The sequence below is a fragment of the Pristiophorus japonicus genome, chromosome 9, assembly GCF_044704955.1.
Source record: "Pristiophorus japonicus isolate sPriJap1 chromosome 9, sPriJap1.hap1, whole genome shotgun sequence".
NCBI lineage: Eukaryota > Metazoa > Chordata > Chondrichthyes > Pristiophoridae > Pristiophorus > Pristiophorus japonicus.
The window spans coordinates 151546671-151563561 of record NC_091985.1 but is presented as its reverse complement, the minus strand read 5'-3'; the positions used below and the strand labels follow the sequence as shown (position 1 = coordinate 151563561).

At 49.5% G+C, this 16891-nt stretch overlaps 1 protein-coding gene across 1 annotated transcript in view; it reads left to right on the top strand.

Moving 5' to 3' along the window:
- The window catches only part of LOC139272719 (solute carrier family 22 member 2-like), a 45997-nt gene that overhangs the window by 18013 nt on the left and 11093 nt on the right, over positions 1–16891 (top strand). The window contains exons 4-7 of the mRNA XM_070888815.1: positions 5222–5390; positions 6756–6870; positions 8294–8400; positions 11081–11295. Coding sequence (XP_070744916.1) covers positions 5222–5390; positions 6756–6870; positions 8294–8400; positions 11081–11295 — 606 coding nt within the window. The remainder of the gene's footprint in view (positions 1–5221; positions 5391–6755; positions 6871–8293; positions 8401–11080; positions 11296–16891) is intronic.

Below are 16891 nucleotides of genomic sequence, written 5' to 3'. Positions count from 1 at the left end.
GGGGAGGGTGTGTGTGTGTGTGTGGGGGTGGGGAGGGTGTGTGTGTGTGTGTGTGTGGGGGTGGGGAGGGTGTGTGTGTGTGTGTGGGGGTGGGGAGGGTGTGTGTGTGTGTGTGGGGGTGGGGAGGGTGTGTGTGGGGGTGGGGAGGGTGGGGAGGGTGTGTGTGTGTGTGTGGGGGGGTGGGGAGGGTGTGTGTGTGTGTGTGTGTGGGGTGGGGAGGGTGTGTGTGTGTGTGTGTGTGGGGGTGGGGAGGGTGTGTGTGTGGGGGGGGTGGGGAGGGTGTGTGTGGGGGTGGGGAGGGTGTGTGTGTGTGTATGGGGGTGGGGAGGTGTGGGGGTGGGGGTGGGGAGGTGTGGGGGTGGGGAGGGGTGTGTGTGTGTGGGGGTGGGGAGGGGTGTGTGTGTGGGGGTGGGGAGTGTGTGTGTGTGGGGGTGGGGAGTGTGTGTGTGTGGGGGTGGGGAGTGTGTGTGTGTGGGGGTGGGGAGTGTGTGTGTGTGGGGGTGGGGAGTGTGTGTGTGTGGGGGTGGGGAGTGTGTGTGTGTGGGGGTGGGGAGTGTGTGTGTGTGGGGGTGGGGAGTGTGTGTGTGTGTGGGGGTGGGGAGGGGGTGTGTGTGTGTGGGGGTGGGGAGGGGGTGTGTGTGTGTGGGGGTGGGGAGGGGGTGTGTGGGGGTGGGGAGGGGTGTGTGTGTGGGGGTGGGGAGGGGTGTGTGTGTGGGGGTGGGGAGGGGTGTGTGGGGGTGGGGGTGGGGAGGGGTGTGTGGGGGTGGGGGTGGGGAGGGGTGTGTGTTTGTGGGGGTGGGGAGGGGTGTGTGTTTGTGGGGGTGGGGAGGGGTGTGTGTTTGTGGGGGTGGGGAGGGGTGTGTGTGGGGGTGGGGAGGGGTGTGTGTGAGGGTGGGGAGGGGTGTGTGTGGGGGTGGGGAGGGGTGTGTGTGGGGGTGGGGAGGGGTGTGTGTGGGGGTGGGGAGGGGTGTGTGTGGGGGTGGGGAGGGGTGTGTGTGGGGTGGGGAGGGGTGTGGGTGGGAGGGGTGTGTGTGGGGGTGGGGAGGGGTGTGTGTGGGGGTGGGGAGGGGTGTGTGTGGGGGTGGGGAGGGGTGTGTGTGGGGGTGGGGAGGGGTGTGTGGGGGTGGGGAGGGGTGTGTGGGGGTGGGGAGGGGTGTGTGGGGGTGGGGAGGGGTGTGTGTGGGGGTGGGGAGGGGTGTGTGTGGGGGTGGGGAGGGGTGTGTGTGGGGGTGGGGAGGGGTGTGTGGGGGTGGGGGTGGGGGTGGGGAGTGTGTGTGTGGGGGTGGGGGTGGGGAGGGGTGGGGGTGGGGAGGGGTGGGTGGGGGTGGGGAGGGGTGTGTGTGGGTGGGGGTGGGGAGGGGTGGGTGGGGGTGGGGAGGGGTGTGTGTGGGTGGGGGTGGGGAGGGGTGTGTGTGGGTGGGGGTGGGGAGGGGTGTGTGTGGGTGGGGGTGGGGAGGGGTGTGTGGGGGTGGGGAGGTGTGTGTGTGTGTGTGGGGAGGGGTGTGTGTGGGGGTGGGGAGGGGTGTGTGTGTGTGGCGGGGAGGGGGTGTGTGTGGGGGTGGGGGAGGGGATGTGGGAGGGGGTATGGTTGGGGCGGGGAAGGGGTGTGGGCGGGGAGGGGTTTTTTGTGGGGACGGGAGGGTGTATGGGTAGAGAGGGGAGGGGCTGTGGGTGGGGAGGGTAGGGGAGGGGCTGTCGGTGGGGAGGGGAGGGGAGAAGATGTGGGTGGGAATGGGCTGGGGAAGGACTGTGGTGGGGTGCCTGGGCGCTGGGGAGGGGGTGTGATGTGTCTGGTCATGATGCTCCAGCCATCATAGGTGTGGGGCAGGTTTGCTGGTCTTTCCTGGCCATCAGTGAAAAGTAGAATTGAACAGTAGGGAAGTTATGCTAAACCTGTATTGCGCCTGGGTTAGACCACATCTAGTGTACTGCATGCAGTTCTGGTCGCCATATTATAATAAGAATACAGAGACACTGGAGAGGGTGCAGAGAAGATTTATAAGGATGATACCAGAAATGCGAGAGTATACATATCAGGAAAGGATGAACAGGCTATGTCTCATTTCTCTAGAAAAAAGAAGGCTGAGGGGTGGCCTAATAGAGGTCTTTAACATTATGAAAGGTTTTGATAGAGTGGATAGAGAGAGAATGTTTCCACGTGTGGGAAAGAGCATAACTCAAGGCCATCAATATAAGATAGTCACCAAGAAATCCAATAGGGAATTCAGAAGAAATTTTTTCACCCAAAGAGTGGTGGGGATGTGGAACTCGCTACCACAGGGAGTGGTTGAAGTAAATAGAAACATAGAAAATAGGTGCAGGAGTAGGCCATTCGGCCCTTTGAGCCTGCACCACCATTCAATAAGATCATGGCTGATCATTCACCTCAGTACCCCTTTCCTGCTTTCTCTCCATATCTCTTGATCCCTTTAGCTGCAAGGGCCACATCTAACTTCCTCTTGAATATATCTAACGAACTAGCCTCAACAACTTTCTGCGGTAGAGAATTCCACAGGTTAACCACTCTCTGAGTGAAGAAGTTTCTCCTCATCTCGGTCCTAAATGGCTTACCCCTTATCCTTAGACTGTGACCCCCTGGTTCTGGAACGCCCCAGCAATGGGAATATTCTTCCTGCCCCTAACCTGTCCAATCCGGTCAGAATTTTATTTGTTTCTATGAGATCCCCTCTCATTCTTCTAAACTCCAGTGAATATAGGCCCAGTCGATCCAGTCTCTCCTCATAGGTCAGTCCTGCCATCCTGGGAATCTGCCTGGTGAACCTTCACTGCACTCCCTCAATAGCAAGAACGTCCTTCCTCAGATGAGGAGACCAAAACTGAACACAATATTCCAGATGAGGCCTCATCAAGGCCCTGTACAACTGCAGTAAGGCCTCCCTGCTCCGATACTCAAATCCCCGAGCTATGAAGGCCAACATGCCATTTGCCGCCTTCACTGCCTGCTGTACCTGCATGCCAACTTTCAATGACTGATGTACCATGACACCCAAGTCTCCTTGCACCTCCCCTTTTCCTAATCTGCCGTCATTCAGATAATATTCTGCCTTCGTGTTTTTGCCCCCAAAGTGGATAACCTCACATTTATCCATATTAAACTGCATCTGCCATGTATTTGCCCACTCACCTAACCTGTCCAAGTCACCCTGCAGCCTCTTAGCATCCTCCTCACAGCTCACACCGCCACCCAGCTTAGTGTCATCTGCAAACTTGGAGATATTACACTCAATTCCTTCATCTAAATCATTGATGTATATTGTAAATAGCTGGGGACCCAGCACTGAACCCTGCGACACCCCACTAGTCACTGCCTGCCATTCTGAAAAGGACCCGTTTATCCCGACTCTCTGCTTCCTGTCTGCTAACTAGTTCTCTATCCACGGCAGTACATTACCCCCAACATCATGTGCTTTAATTTTGCACACTAATCTCTTGTGTGGGACCGTGTCAAAAGCCTTTTGAAAGTCCAAATACACCACATCCACTAGTTCTTCCTTGTCCACTCTACTAGTTACATCCTCAAAAAATTAGAGAAGATTTGTCAAGCATGATTTCCCTTTCATAAATCCATGCTGACTTGGACCGATCCTGTCACTGCCTTCCAAATGCGCTGTTATTTCATCCTTAATAATTGATTCCAACATTTTCCCCACTACCGATGTCAGGCGAACCAGTCTATAATTCCCCATTTTCTCTCTCCCTCCTTTTTTAAAAAGTGGTGTTACATTAGCTACCCTCCAGTCCATACGAACTGATCCAGAGTCGATAGACTGTTGGAAAATGATCACCAATGCATCCACTATTTCTCGGGCCACTTCCTTAAGTACTCTTAGATGCAGACTATCAGGCCCTGGGGATTTATCGGCCTTCAATCCCATCAATTTCCCCAACCCAATTTCCTGACTAATAAGGATTTCCTTCTCGTTAGACCCTCGGTCCCCTAGTATTTCCGGAAGGTTATTTGTGTCTTCCTTCATGAAGACAGAACCAAAGTATTTGTTCAATTTGTCTGCCATTTCTTTGTTCCCCATTATAAAGTCACCTGATTCTGACTGCAGAGGACCTACGTTTGTCTTAACTAATCTTTTTCTCTTCACATATCAAAAGAAGCTTTTGCAGTTGTTTTTTATGTATCCGGCAAGTTTCCTCTCGTACTCTATTTTCCCCCTCCTAATTAAACCCTTTATCCTCCTCTGCTGAATTCTAAATTTCTCCCAGTCCTCAGGTTTGCTGCTTTTTCTGGCTTCTTCCTTGGATTGAACACAATCTTTAATTTCCCTTGTTAGTCACAGTTGAGCCACCTTCCCCATTTTATTTTTACTCCAGACAGGGATGTACAATTGTTGAAGTTCATCCATGTGATCTTTAAATGTCTGCCATTGCCTATCCCCTGTCAACCCTTTAAGTATCATTCGCCAGTCTATTATAGCCAATTCACGTCTCATACCATTGAAATGACCTTTCCTTAAGTTCAGGACCCTAGTCACTGAATTAACTGTGTCACTGTCCATCTTAATAAATAATTCTACCATGTTATGATCACTCTTCCCCCAAGGGGCCTTGCACAACAAGATTGCTAATTAGTCCTTTCTCATTACACATCACCCAGTCTAGGATGGCCAGCTCTCTACTTGGTTCCTCGACATATTGGTCTGGAAAACCATCCCTAATACACTCCAGGAAAACTCCTCCACCGTATTGCTACCAGTTTGGTTAGCCCAATCAATATGTAGATTAAAGTCACCCATGATAACTGCTGTATCTTTATTGCACGCATCCCTAATTTCTTGATTAATGCTGTCCCCAACCTCTCTACCACTGTTTGGTGGTCTGTACACAACTCCCACTAGCGTTTTCTGCCCTTTGGTATTCGGCAGCTCTACAGTATCGATGCATTTAAGGGGAGGCTAGACAAGCATATGAGGGAGAAGGGAATCGAGGGTTATGCTGATAGATTTAGATGAGGAAAGGTGGGAGAAGGCTCGAGTGGAGCATAAAAGGCGACATGGACTGGTTGGGCCGAATGGCCTGTTTCTGTGCCGTATATCCTGTGTAAACCTATGTAATCATTGTTGTCTGTCCATACGTATTAACCCAGTATAAACATTTAATGCCAAAAAGTAACTCACTTCTGACGGACTGGTTTTCAGTATCTCCTCTTGATGCTGTATCTGTTTGACTGAAATGTGCTTTCCTTTTCCAGTCACAGAACTGGTTGTGTCCGAGTACAGAAGGGCAGCGGGGATTTTAAACCATTTGTCGTTCAGTTTCGGGATGATGCTCCTTCCCGCTGTTGCTTATTTTATACCGGCATGGAGAAATCTACAGTTGGCCACTACCATCCCGAACTTCCTCTTCCTGACCTACTACTGGTAATGTCTGCTCGCGATCAATAGTCACTCTGCTGGGAGGGCACAGAGTGGGTCCTACCCAGTGATAACCCCGGGCACCGACTGTAATGTGTGCACTGTGAGTATGCACAGAACTTTGTTGAGTGGAGGAACGGGCTGGATGACACCAGAGATGCTGGCATGGCGCTTATCCTGGGCCGACGTCCGGCACACGGCCAATGCAATCGAGTCGCTAAAAACAGCACTGGGTCCTGACTCCGTTAGGTGTGTCGAGGAGACTCAAGTCCGTGGGGCGATCCCGTCTGAACTGACCCCCGTCCGGACGGAATTCCTCATCGGCGTCAAGTCCCGAAACCTCCCTCGGGAGCCGGCATCTCACAACTTGAGCCTCCTCTGAGAAATCCCCTCCATGCTTTTCAGTTCTGCGTGGAGGGGATTCCTGTACAGGCTGCTCTTGTGCACACTCCACTTTGCCATCCTCGTCTGCCGTCCGGAGATGCCATGGTGCACCATCTTGCAGTCCGGATGATTCGGGGTCCCCAGTGGAGGGCTCTCGATGCGGGAGCCCTCCCTTTATCTTTTGAGGGCTTGGCCTGGAAGGTGTTGCATGGGGCAGTCCCGTGCAATAAGTTTTTAAGTCGGTTCACGGACTCCCCGCTTGCAATTTCTGCGGTCTGGAGGAGTCCGTCTTCCATGTCTATGTTCAATGTGTGAGGTTACAGCCCCTCTTCCATTATTTGAAGGGGCTGCTACTCGACTTTTGGCTGCACTTCAGTCCCACGCTCCTGATCTTTGGGCACCCTGTGCGGAGGGGAGCGGGCAGGTCCGAGGGCCTCCTCGTAGGACTGCTCCTGGGCACGGCCATGGGTGCCATCAGCCGGTCCAGGCAGCGGGCGGTCGAGGGGGCCGTTTAGCCTGACTGCCTGCCTCTCTTCTGTGGTTACATCCGAGCCAGGGTGTCCCTGGAGATGGAGCACGCGGTGTCCACCGGTACGCTCGCGGCCTTCCGCGAGAGGTGGGCGCCGGAAGGACTGGAATGCATCATCACCCCCAGCAACAAAAATGTAATTTGATTCGACAAGATTGCATTGTTAATTTGTGGATGCGCTTACAAAAGGGGACACTTGATTTAATGTTACACAAAAATAGTTGTAGAGCTGTTGAGCTGGGAGTGGCTTAGCCAGTCACGTGATGTTCACAAGACTCAATGGTTCGGGGGATCCACGATGCAACAGGTGGTTGTGAGCCTGGTGGATGAACTTATAATGTGCAGTGTGATTGTTAAACCTTTGCTAATAAATTAACTAGTTCTTAATAGTAATGTGTTACTATGAATTGTTAAGCAAAGAACCCACGAAGCAAATACATTCCACCTTCCATTTGCAGGTTGGTCCCCGAGTCGCCCAGGTGGATGTTGTCTCAGAAGAAAGATGCAGAAGCCATGAAAATTCTACAGCAGATGGCCAAAAGGAACGGCAACACCCTCTCGATGAAGGCTGAGGTGACCAGGGTGTAAGGGGATTAAATTGAGACCGTGATTCTATATACATGGTCAGCCTATGAGCAGAAGCTCCCAGCCAGGCAGGGCTCATGCTGGTCAGGGTCAGAGGGTGCATGGGTAAACAGGAGTAGTTCATACCTTGAGTGACTGAAAGGGACGTTATTCCCTGTGCTAGCATTCCCAATAGTTTGAGAGCAGTATAGTCTGGTTGTAGAAAATGACGAGGTCACACAGTGATATGCATACTGACCTTACAGGGCTTGACAGGGTAGATGCAGGGAGGATGTTTCCTCTGGCTGAGGAGTCTAGAACCAGGGGTCATCGTCTCAGAATAAGGGGTCGGCCATTTAGGGCTGAGATGAGGAGAAACTTCTTCACTGAGGGTGGTGAATCTTTGGAATTCTCTACCCGAGAGGGTTGTGGAGGCTCAGTCGTTGAGCATATTGAAGACAGAGAGTGATAGTTTTTTGTATATTAAGGAAATCAAGGGATATGGGGATAATGCAGGAAAGTGGAGTTGAGATAGAAGATCAGCCATGATCTCATTGAATGGCAGAGCAGGCTCGAGGGGCCGAATGGCCTACTCCTGCTCCTAATTCTTTTGTTCATATGTTCTTCCACCTCAAGTACTAGGCCACAAATATAACCTGATCCAATGTTTTGTTTAATTATTATTTGTTCTTGCGATGTGGGTGACACTGGTCAAGCAATATTTATTGACTGACCCTAAGGGCATTAAGAGTCAAGCACAGTGCGGGACTGAAGTCACCTATAGGCCAGACTGGGTGGAGATGGAGGCTAGGTTCAAGTTAGTGAAACAGTTGGGTCTTTGACAACAATCTGGCAGCTTTCATGGTCGTTTTTACAGATGCCAGCCCACAAATGACCAGATTTATTGAATTCCACAACTATCTACGTTGGAATTTGAACTCGTGACCTCCAGGCTCCGAGTCCAGAATTATAAGCACCGGGCTACCCCACACAGTCAAATAGGTTGAGGCAATGTTTCAATCGGGTTCCCTGCGGGGACAGGCTCGCGGCAGAAACGACTCAACATTTGGTAATGTTGTCCTGGGCAGTCATGGCTGATGTGGGAAATGGAGGAAAACAAACTGAGCTGTGTAGCGAGAGGAGTTCGCAATCGGCAACTTGCTGAAAGGCTGCAGTCCAGGTGTGTGGGGGGTGAGGGTAAGGCGTGTGGTAGATCTGTGAGATCGGACCACCCTGTGGGATTGGGACAGTGACTTCATTATGACGCTAAATATTACCAGTCTTATTGAAGCCAATGCACCTGGGATAGTGGGATACGGTCTTCGCGATCTCAGCCAAGGCCACGTCGGGGTCTGTTGATGCTGGCACTGGTTCGGAGCCCACTCGGGTTTGCTAAAACTTGCAGCTTCTACAATTTCTTTGCTTTTTCCAGACAATTACGATTGAGGAGACTGGCAAAAAGACGACACGTCCTTCCGTAATAGACCTGGTCAGGACTCCTCAGATGAGGAAACATACTCTGATTTTGATGGTCAACTGGTGAGATTATCATTTTTATGATTTATGTTCACTTAATATTTAAGTGGTAATGACGGTGGTCGTGGGGGAGACAGACGGTGGTCGTGGGGGAGACAGACGGTGGTCGAGGTGCTATAGACGATGAATTTTAAATCGTTGAAGATATTTTGATCCTATTATTTTTGTTATCGATAGCTTTTTCATTATAAACCATACCGCTGTCCAGCTGTTAACAGGGAGTTTGAGGGACTCTGTAAACAGTCTGATATTCAGTAGAGTGAGTGAGAGAGAATAGTAGCTCCCGGGAATGATTGAGGTTGCAATGTAATCGTGGAATTAATGGCATTCACAGTTCAAATCCGGCTCGACTCAAAGCTAGACTGTTCGGCACTGTTTTTCTGACCCCTCAGATGAGATTACAGGCTCCTAATCATTCTGCTTTATTTGCAATCGTTATTTTTCCTAGTCCTTATTCTTTATCTTTACACTTTAGTTCCGACCATTTCATTCAGTTTGTTATATTGGATCTTGGAACATGGCTGATTGTGTGAAAGCTGTGTGAGGTGAGAAATGGGTGAGTGTTCTCATGCTGTGTGATGTGATTGTGATACTGGGCGATGAAAGGTTTCCCTCTCACTCCCCCTTCCCTTCTCATTGTTAAAAGTGGTGACACAGGCTTTTCAGAAGCTGAGATTTTTTTCTGTTAAGTTTTTGGGAGAATGCACTAAACCAACAACTGACAGTAGGTCAGAGAGGCGATCATTTTGACTGTGATCGATAGTGTAAAACAAGTGATATCGGATCAGCCACCGCCTATATCTCCTGATTTTCATTTTCAACGGGCGACTGATTTGATATCAAGCATTTTACACTATCGCCCATATTTTCCCCCAGACAGTCATAGAAAATCTTTACTAGTGTCTGGAGTGTCCCTACTGAAGGTTATTGGCGAGTTCGTCTGTAGCTGATGGACTCTGGAAACGACACTGTCAGAAGGATGTCAAGGCCTTGGAGAGGGTGCAGAGGAGATTGACTAGAATGGTAGCAGGGATGAGGGACTTCAGTGACGTGCAGAGACCGGAGAAGCTGGGGCTGTTCTGCTCAGAGCAGAGAAGGATAAGTGGAGATTTAAAAAGAAAGACTTGCATTTATATAGCGCCTTTCATGACCACCGGACATCTCAAAGCACTTTACAGGCAATAAAGTACTTTTGGAGTGTAGTCACTGTTGTAATGTGGGAAACGTAGCAGCCAATTTGCACACAGCAAGCTCCCACAAACAGCAATGTGACCATGACCAGATAATCTGTTTTTGTTATTTTGATTGAGGGATAAATATTGGCCAGGACACTGGGGATAACTGCCCTGCTCTTCTTTGAAATAGTGCTATGGGATCTTTTACATCCACCTGAGAGAGCAGACAGGGCCTCAGTTTAATCTCTCATCTGGAAGACGGCACCTCCAACAGTGCAGCACTCTCTCAGCACTGCACTGGGAGTGTCAGCTGAGATTTTGTATGTTCAACTCCCTGGAGTGGGACTTGAACCCACAACCTTCTGACGGAGAGGCAAGTGTGCTATCCACTGAGCCACAGCTGACTAAACAGAGGTGTTTAAAATGATGAAGGGTTTTGATAGAGTAGATGGCGGGGGGGGGGGGGGGGGCAGACTGTGTTCACTTAGACTGACTGAGGTCACAGCATGTGGAGTCAGAGCACACGGAGCAGAATGGATCGCAAGCTGGCTACAAACCAGAAAACAGTGAGTAGGGGTTAAAGATCGTTACACAGCCTGGTGTTCCACAAGGATCAGTGCTGGGATCACTATTCACTATTTACATAAATGATTTGGCATTGGAATCGGAGGTCCAACATCAACATTTGTGGATGACCCCAAATTGGGGATTCTAGTTAATACTGAGGAGGACTGCGACAAAATACAAGAAAACTTTAAGTAATTTGCAAAATGTGTGTGTAAATAAAATAACATAGGAAAGTGTGAGGTGGTGCATTTTGGTCAGAGGAATAAGGAGTCCTCCAACTTCTTGGCAAAGAACAGTTTAAATGGGGTTGAGGTGCAAAGGGATGTGGGATATAGATTGAAAAATCATTAAACGTAGCGATGCAGGATAACAAAGCCATAAAATGTGGGAGCTAAGAACGGGAGGGTCACTTCTAGAGGCAGAATGCAAAAGCAGAGAAGTGATGTTTCCACTTATGGTGGGGGGGGGGTGGGCGTCCAAAATTAAGGGCCATAATTATAAAAGAATCACGAATAAATTCAGGAGGAACTTTTTCACTGAGTGGTGAGAATGTGGAACTCACTACCACAGGGAGTGGTCGAGGCGAATAGCACAGATGTATTTAAAGTGAAGATGGATAACTACATGAGGGAGAAAGGAATAGAAAGAGATGTTGGTAGGGTGGGACGAGGATCGTGTGGAGCACAAACACTGGAACAGACCAGTTGGGCCTGTTTCTGCCCTTCATCATTTAAAGGATGTCTATCAGGCCACCTCTCAATTTTCTGTGCTGTAAAATTCGATGTAATTCTACGGAAACATACTTGAAAAAGAAAAACTGAAAGATTCCATTATTCTAAAAGCACATCATTTTCTAACCAAGAGCCACAGTGATATTGTTGGCTCATTGATCAGGTGAGAGGCAGGAGACTCACTTCTCAAACTTAAGCCCTCTATTTCAGGTTCACGAGCGCCTTGGTGTACCAAGGGCTTGTCATGCGATTGGGAACTCTGGGAGGAAACATTTACCTTGATTTCTTCATCTCGGGAGCGGTCGAGATCCCGGCAGCAGTCCTCATCCTGTTGGTGATTGAGCGAATCGGGCGCCGCCTTCCCTTTGCGGCGGGCGGCCTGTTGGCGGGAGCCTCCTGTTTGATCGCAGCGTTCATACCCGAGAGTAAGTACCGAACGGGGATTGTAATCCAGTCCCAGGCCAATGAAGGTCTAGGCCTCTCATTCAATACTGCAATTACCATATTAATGACCTTGTGCTTTAGAACTGCCTCACATTTAAACCTCTCTCAGTCAGTGTCAGGATGTAATTTGTGCCACAATTTAGCATAACGCAAGAGGTCAGGATACAGGTTCCCACCGGTCTGTATAGGGTCAGAATACAGGTTCCCACCGGTCTGTATCGGGTCAAGATACAGGTTCCCACCGGTCTGTACAGGGTCAGGATACAGGTTCCCACCGGTCTGTACAGGGTCAGGATACAGGTTCCCACCGGTCTGTACAGGGTCAGGATACAGGTTCCCACCGGTCTGTACAGGGTCAGGATACAGGTTCCCACCGGTCTGTACAGGGTCAGGATACAGGTTCCCACCGGTCTGTACAGGGTCAGGATACAGGTTCCCACCGGTCTGTACAGGGTCAGGATACAGGTTCCCGTCTGTACAGGGTCAGGATACAGGTTCCCACCGGTCTGTACAGGGTCAGGATACAGGTTCCCACCGGTCTGTACAGGGTCAGGATACAGGTTCCCACCGGTCTGTACAGGGTCAGGATACAGGTTCCCACCGGTCTGTACAGGGTGAGGATACAGGTTCCCACCGGTCTGTACAGGGTGAGGATGCAGGTTCTCACCGGTCTGTACAGGGTGAGGATACAGGTTCACACCGGTCTGTACAGGGTGAGGATACAGGTTCACACCGGTTTGTACAGGGTGAGGATACAGGTTCCCACCGGTCTGTACAGGGTCAGGATACAGGTTCACACCGGTCTGTACAGGGTCAGGATGCAGGTTCACACCTGTTATGTATGTAAACCTGTAATTACCATGTCTAACCACCAGAGGGCTTATCGCCTAGAGTTCCAAGGGATCCCACAATTCCTTGGGAGTATCTGTATATAAGGATGCCTCATAGGCTGGAGAGGCACTCTGAGATCTGTAATAAAGGAATACGGTCACACTTACTTTGAGCTTGCAGTATCTGGTCTGACTCCTTATCCAAGACATAACAACTGGCGACGAGGTACAGATGACAAACCCCAATGCAACAATGCAGTGAACTGTGGGCAACCTGGAGAAATTTTTGGAGGGAGATGATTAGGAAACCTTCGTGGAGCAACTTGACCAATACTTCGTGGCCAACGAGCTGGAAAGAGAAGGGAACACTGCCAAACAAAGGGCGAACCTCCTCACCGTTTGCAGGGCACCAACGTATGGCCTCATGAAAAACCTGCTCGCTCCAGCAAAACTCACAGACAAGTCGTAAGATGAGTTGTGCACACTGGTCCAGGAGCATCTAAACCCAAAAGAAAGTGTTCTGATGGCGAGGTATCGGTTCTACACGTACAAGAGGTCTGAAGGCCAGGAAGTGGCGAGCTACGACGCCGAGCTAAGGCTCCTTGCAGGACATTGTGAATTTGAAGGACATTTGGAGCATATGCTCAGGGACTTCTTTGTACTTGGCATTGGCCATGAAGTAATACTTCGCAAACTTTTGACTGTAGAGACCCCAACCTTGAGTAAAGCCATAGCGATAGCCTAGGCGCTTAGCTCCACCAGTGACAAGACCAAACAAATTTCCTAGCACATTAGTGCTGCTGCAAGTACTGTGAACAAAGTAACGCTGTTTTTGAATCGAAATATACATGGCAGGACTTACACACCTATAGCTGCACGTCTGCAGATGACTCAGAGTCCGCCATCAAGGATGGTGAATACAAGGAAATTAACACCTTGTTGGCGCTGCAGGGGTGATCATCGATTCCATTCATGCCGCTTCAAAGGATACGTTTGCAAGGGCTGTGGAACAATGGGACACCTCCAACGTACGTGCAGGCGAGCTGAAAACCCTGCTAATCCTGCAAACCACCATGTTGCAGAGGAGAACAGATCCATGATGGATCATGACGAACCAGAGCCTCAGACCAAGGAGGCAGAGGTATATGGGGTGCACACATTTGCCATAAAGTGTCCCGCAATAATGCTGAAGGTTGAATTAAATGGACTCCCGGTGTCCATGGAGTTGGATACGGGCGCAAGCCAGTCCATAATGAGTAAAAAAAAAAACTTTCGATAAGTTGTGGTGCAACAAGGCTTCAAGGCCAGTACTGACTCCCATTCGTACCAAACTTAGAACACACACAAAGGAACTGATTCCCGTAATTGGCAGTGCTACCGTAAAGGTCTCCTACGAGGGAGCGGTGCACGATTTACCACTCTGGGTGGTACCGGGTGATGGCCCCACGCTGTTCGGCTGGGAAAGATACGCTGGAACTGGGGCGACGTCCGAGCGCTTTTGTCCGTCGACGACACCTCATGTGCCCAGGTCCTAAGCAAGTTTCCCTTGCTGTTCGAACCAAGCATCGGGAAGTTCCAAGGAGCAAGAGTACAGATCCACTTGATTCCGAGGGCGCGATCCATCCATCACAAGGCGAGAGCGGTACCTTACAGGATGAGAGAGAGGGTGGAGATTGAGCTGCACAGGCTTCAATGAGAGGGCATCATTTCGCTGATCAAATTCAATGAATGGGCCGGTCCGATTGTTCCAGTCCTCAAGGGAGACGGCACCATCAGAATCTGTGGTGATTAGAAAGTAACTATCAATCGTTTCTCACTGCAGGATCAATACCCGCTACCAAAGGCAGATGACCTATTTGCGACGCTGGTGGGAGGGAAAATGTTCACGAAGCTGGACTTGACCTCGGCCTACATGACGCAGGAGCTGGAGGAATCTTTGATAGGCCTCACCTGCATCAACACGCACAAAGGTCTTTTTGATTACAACAGATGCCAGTTTCGGATTCGATTGGCCGTGGCGATATTCCAGAGGAACATGGAAAGCTTGCTGAAGTCGGTCCCGCGCACCGTGGTCTTCCAGGAGGACATCTTGGTTACAGGTTGGGACACCGTTGAGCACCTGCAGAACCTGGAGGAGATTCTTAGTCGGTTTAATCATGTGGGGCTCAGGCTAAAATGCTCGAAGTGCTTTTTCCTGGCACCTGAAGTGGAGTTCCTGGGGAGAAGAATCGCGGCGGGGTGGCATCAGGCCCACCGATTCGAAGACGGAGGCAATCGATAACGCACGAAGACCACAGAACATGCTGGAGCTGCGGTCATTTCCAGGACTCCTGAACTATTTTGGTAACTTCTTACCGGGTCTTAGCACATTGTTAGAACCCCTGCACTCTTTACTGCGTAAAGTAGATGAATGGTTATGGGGTAAAAGCCAAGAAAATGCCTTTGAGAAAGCTAGGAAGCTGCTATGATTAACCAAATTGCTTGTGTTGTACGATCCATGTAAACATTTGGTACTAGCATGTGATGCGTCGTCGCACGGGGTCAGGTGTGTTTTGCAACAAGCTAATGAATTTGGGAAATTGCAACCAGTTGCTTATGCATCCAGAAGTCTGTCTAAGGCTGTGAGGGCCGACAGTATGATTGAAAAAGAAGCGTTAATATGTGTTTACGGGGTAAAGAAAATGCATCAATATCTGTTTGGGCTCAAATTTGAATTGGAAACTGACCATAAGCCACTGATATCTTTCTTTTCTGAAAGTAAGGGGATAAATACGAATGCATTGGCCCGCCATCCGCCACAGGCCAGGCACAGAAAATTGTGCCGATGCTCTCAGTAGGCTACCATTGCCCATCATAGGGGTGGAGATGGCACAGCCTGCAGATTTAGTTACGGTAATGGAAGCATTCGAGAATGAGCAATCACTTGTTACCGCCTGATAGGTTAGAACCTGGACGAGCCAGGACCCCTTACTGTCCTCAGTAAAAGAAACTGTGTGCTCCACAGGAGTTGGTCTCGTGTCCCGTTAGAGATACAGGAAGAAATAAAGCCATACCAGCGGTGCAAAGATGAAATGTCTATACAGGCAGACTGCCTCCTATGGGGTAATTGGGTAGTTGTGCCAAAAAAGGGCAGGGACACTTTCATTAGTGATCTCCACAGCACACACCCAGGCATTGTAATGATGAAAGCGATAGCCAGATCCCACGTGTGGTTGCCCAGTATCGATGCAGTCTTCGAGTCCTGTGTGCACAATTGTAATACATGTTCCCAGTTAAGCAATGCACCCAGGGAGGCACCACTAAGTTTATGGTCTTGGCCTTCCAAACCGTGGTCTAGGGTTCATGTCGACGATGCAGGCCCGTTCTTGGGAAAAATGTTTTTAGTGGTTCACATGGATGAACTTCAACAATTGTACATCCCTGTCTGGAGTAAAAGTAAAACAGGGAAGGTGGCTCAACCGTGGCTAACAAGGGAAATTAAGGATAGTGTTAAAACCAAGGAAGAGGCATATAAATTGGCCAGAAAAAGCAGCAAACCTGAGGACTGGAAAAAATTTTAGAATTCAGCAGAGGAAGACTAAGGGTTTAATTAAGAGGGGGAAAATAGAATACGACAGGAAGCTTGCCGGGAACATAAAAATTGACTGCAAAAGCTTCTACAGATACGTGAAGAGCAAAAGATTAGTGAAGACAAACGTAGGTCCCTTGCAGTCAGATTCGGGTGAATTTATAATGGGGAACAAAGAAATGGCAGACCAGTTGAACAAATACTTTGGTTCTGTCTTCACGAAGGAAGACACAAATAACCTTCCGGATGTACTAGGGGACCGAGGGTCTACCGAGAAGGAGGAACTGAAGGATATCCTTATTAGGCACGAAATTGTGTTCGGGAAATTGGTGGGATTGAAGGCCGATAAATCCCCGGGGCCTGATAGTCTGCATCCCAGAGTACTTAAGGAAGTGGCCCTAGAAATAGTGGATGCATTGGTGATCATTTTCCAACAGTCGATCTGCTCTGGATCAGTTCCTATGGACTGGAGGGTAGCTAATGTAACACCACTTTAAAAAAGGAGGTAGAGAGAAAACGGGTAATTATAGACTGGTTAGCCTGGCATCAGTAGTGGAGAAAATGTTGGAATCAATCATTAAGGATGAAATAGCAGTGCATTTTGAAAGCAGTGACAGGATCGGTCCAAGTCGGCATGGATTTATGAAAGGAAAATCATGCTTGATGAATCTTCTGGAATTTTTTGAGGATGTAACTAGCAGAGTGGGCAAGGGAGAACCAGTGGATGTGGTATATTTGGACTTTCAAAAGGCTTTTGACAAGGTCCCACACAAGAGATTGGTGTACAAAATCAATGCACATGGTATTGGGGGTAATGCACTGACATGGATAGAGAACTGGTTGGCAGACAGGAAGCAGAGAGTTGGGATGAATGGGTCCTTTTCAGAATGGCAGGCAGTGACTCGTGGAGTGCTGCAGGGTTCAGTGCTGGGACCCCAGCTCTTTACAATATACATTAATGATTTGGATGAAGGAATGTGATTGTAATCTCTCCAAGTTTGCAGATGACACTAAACTGGATGGCGGTATGAGCTGTGAGGAGGATGCTAAGAGGCTGCAGAGTGACTTGGACAGGTTAGGTGAGTGGGCAAACGCATGGCAGATGCAGTATAATGTGAGGTTATCCAATTTGGTGGCAAAAACACAAAGGCAGAATATTATCTGAATGGCGGCAGATTA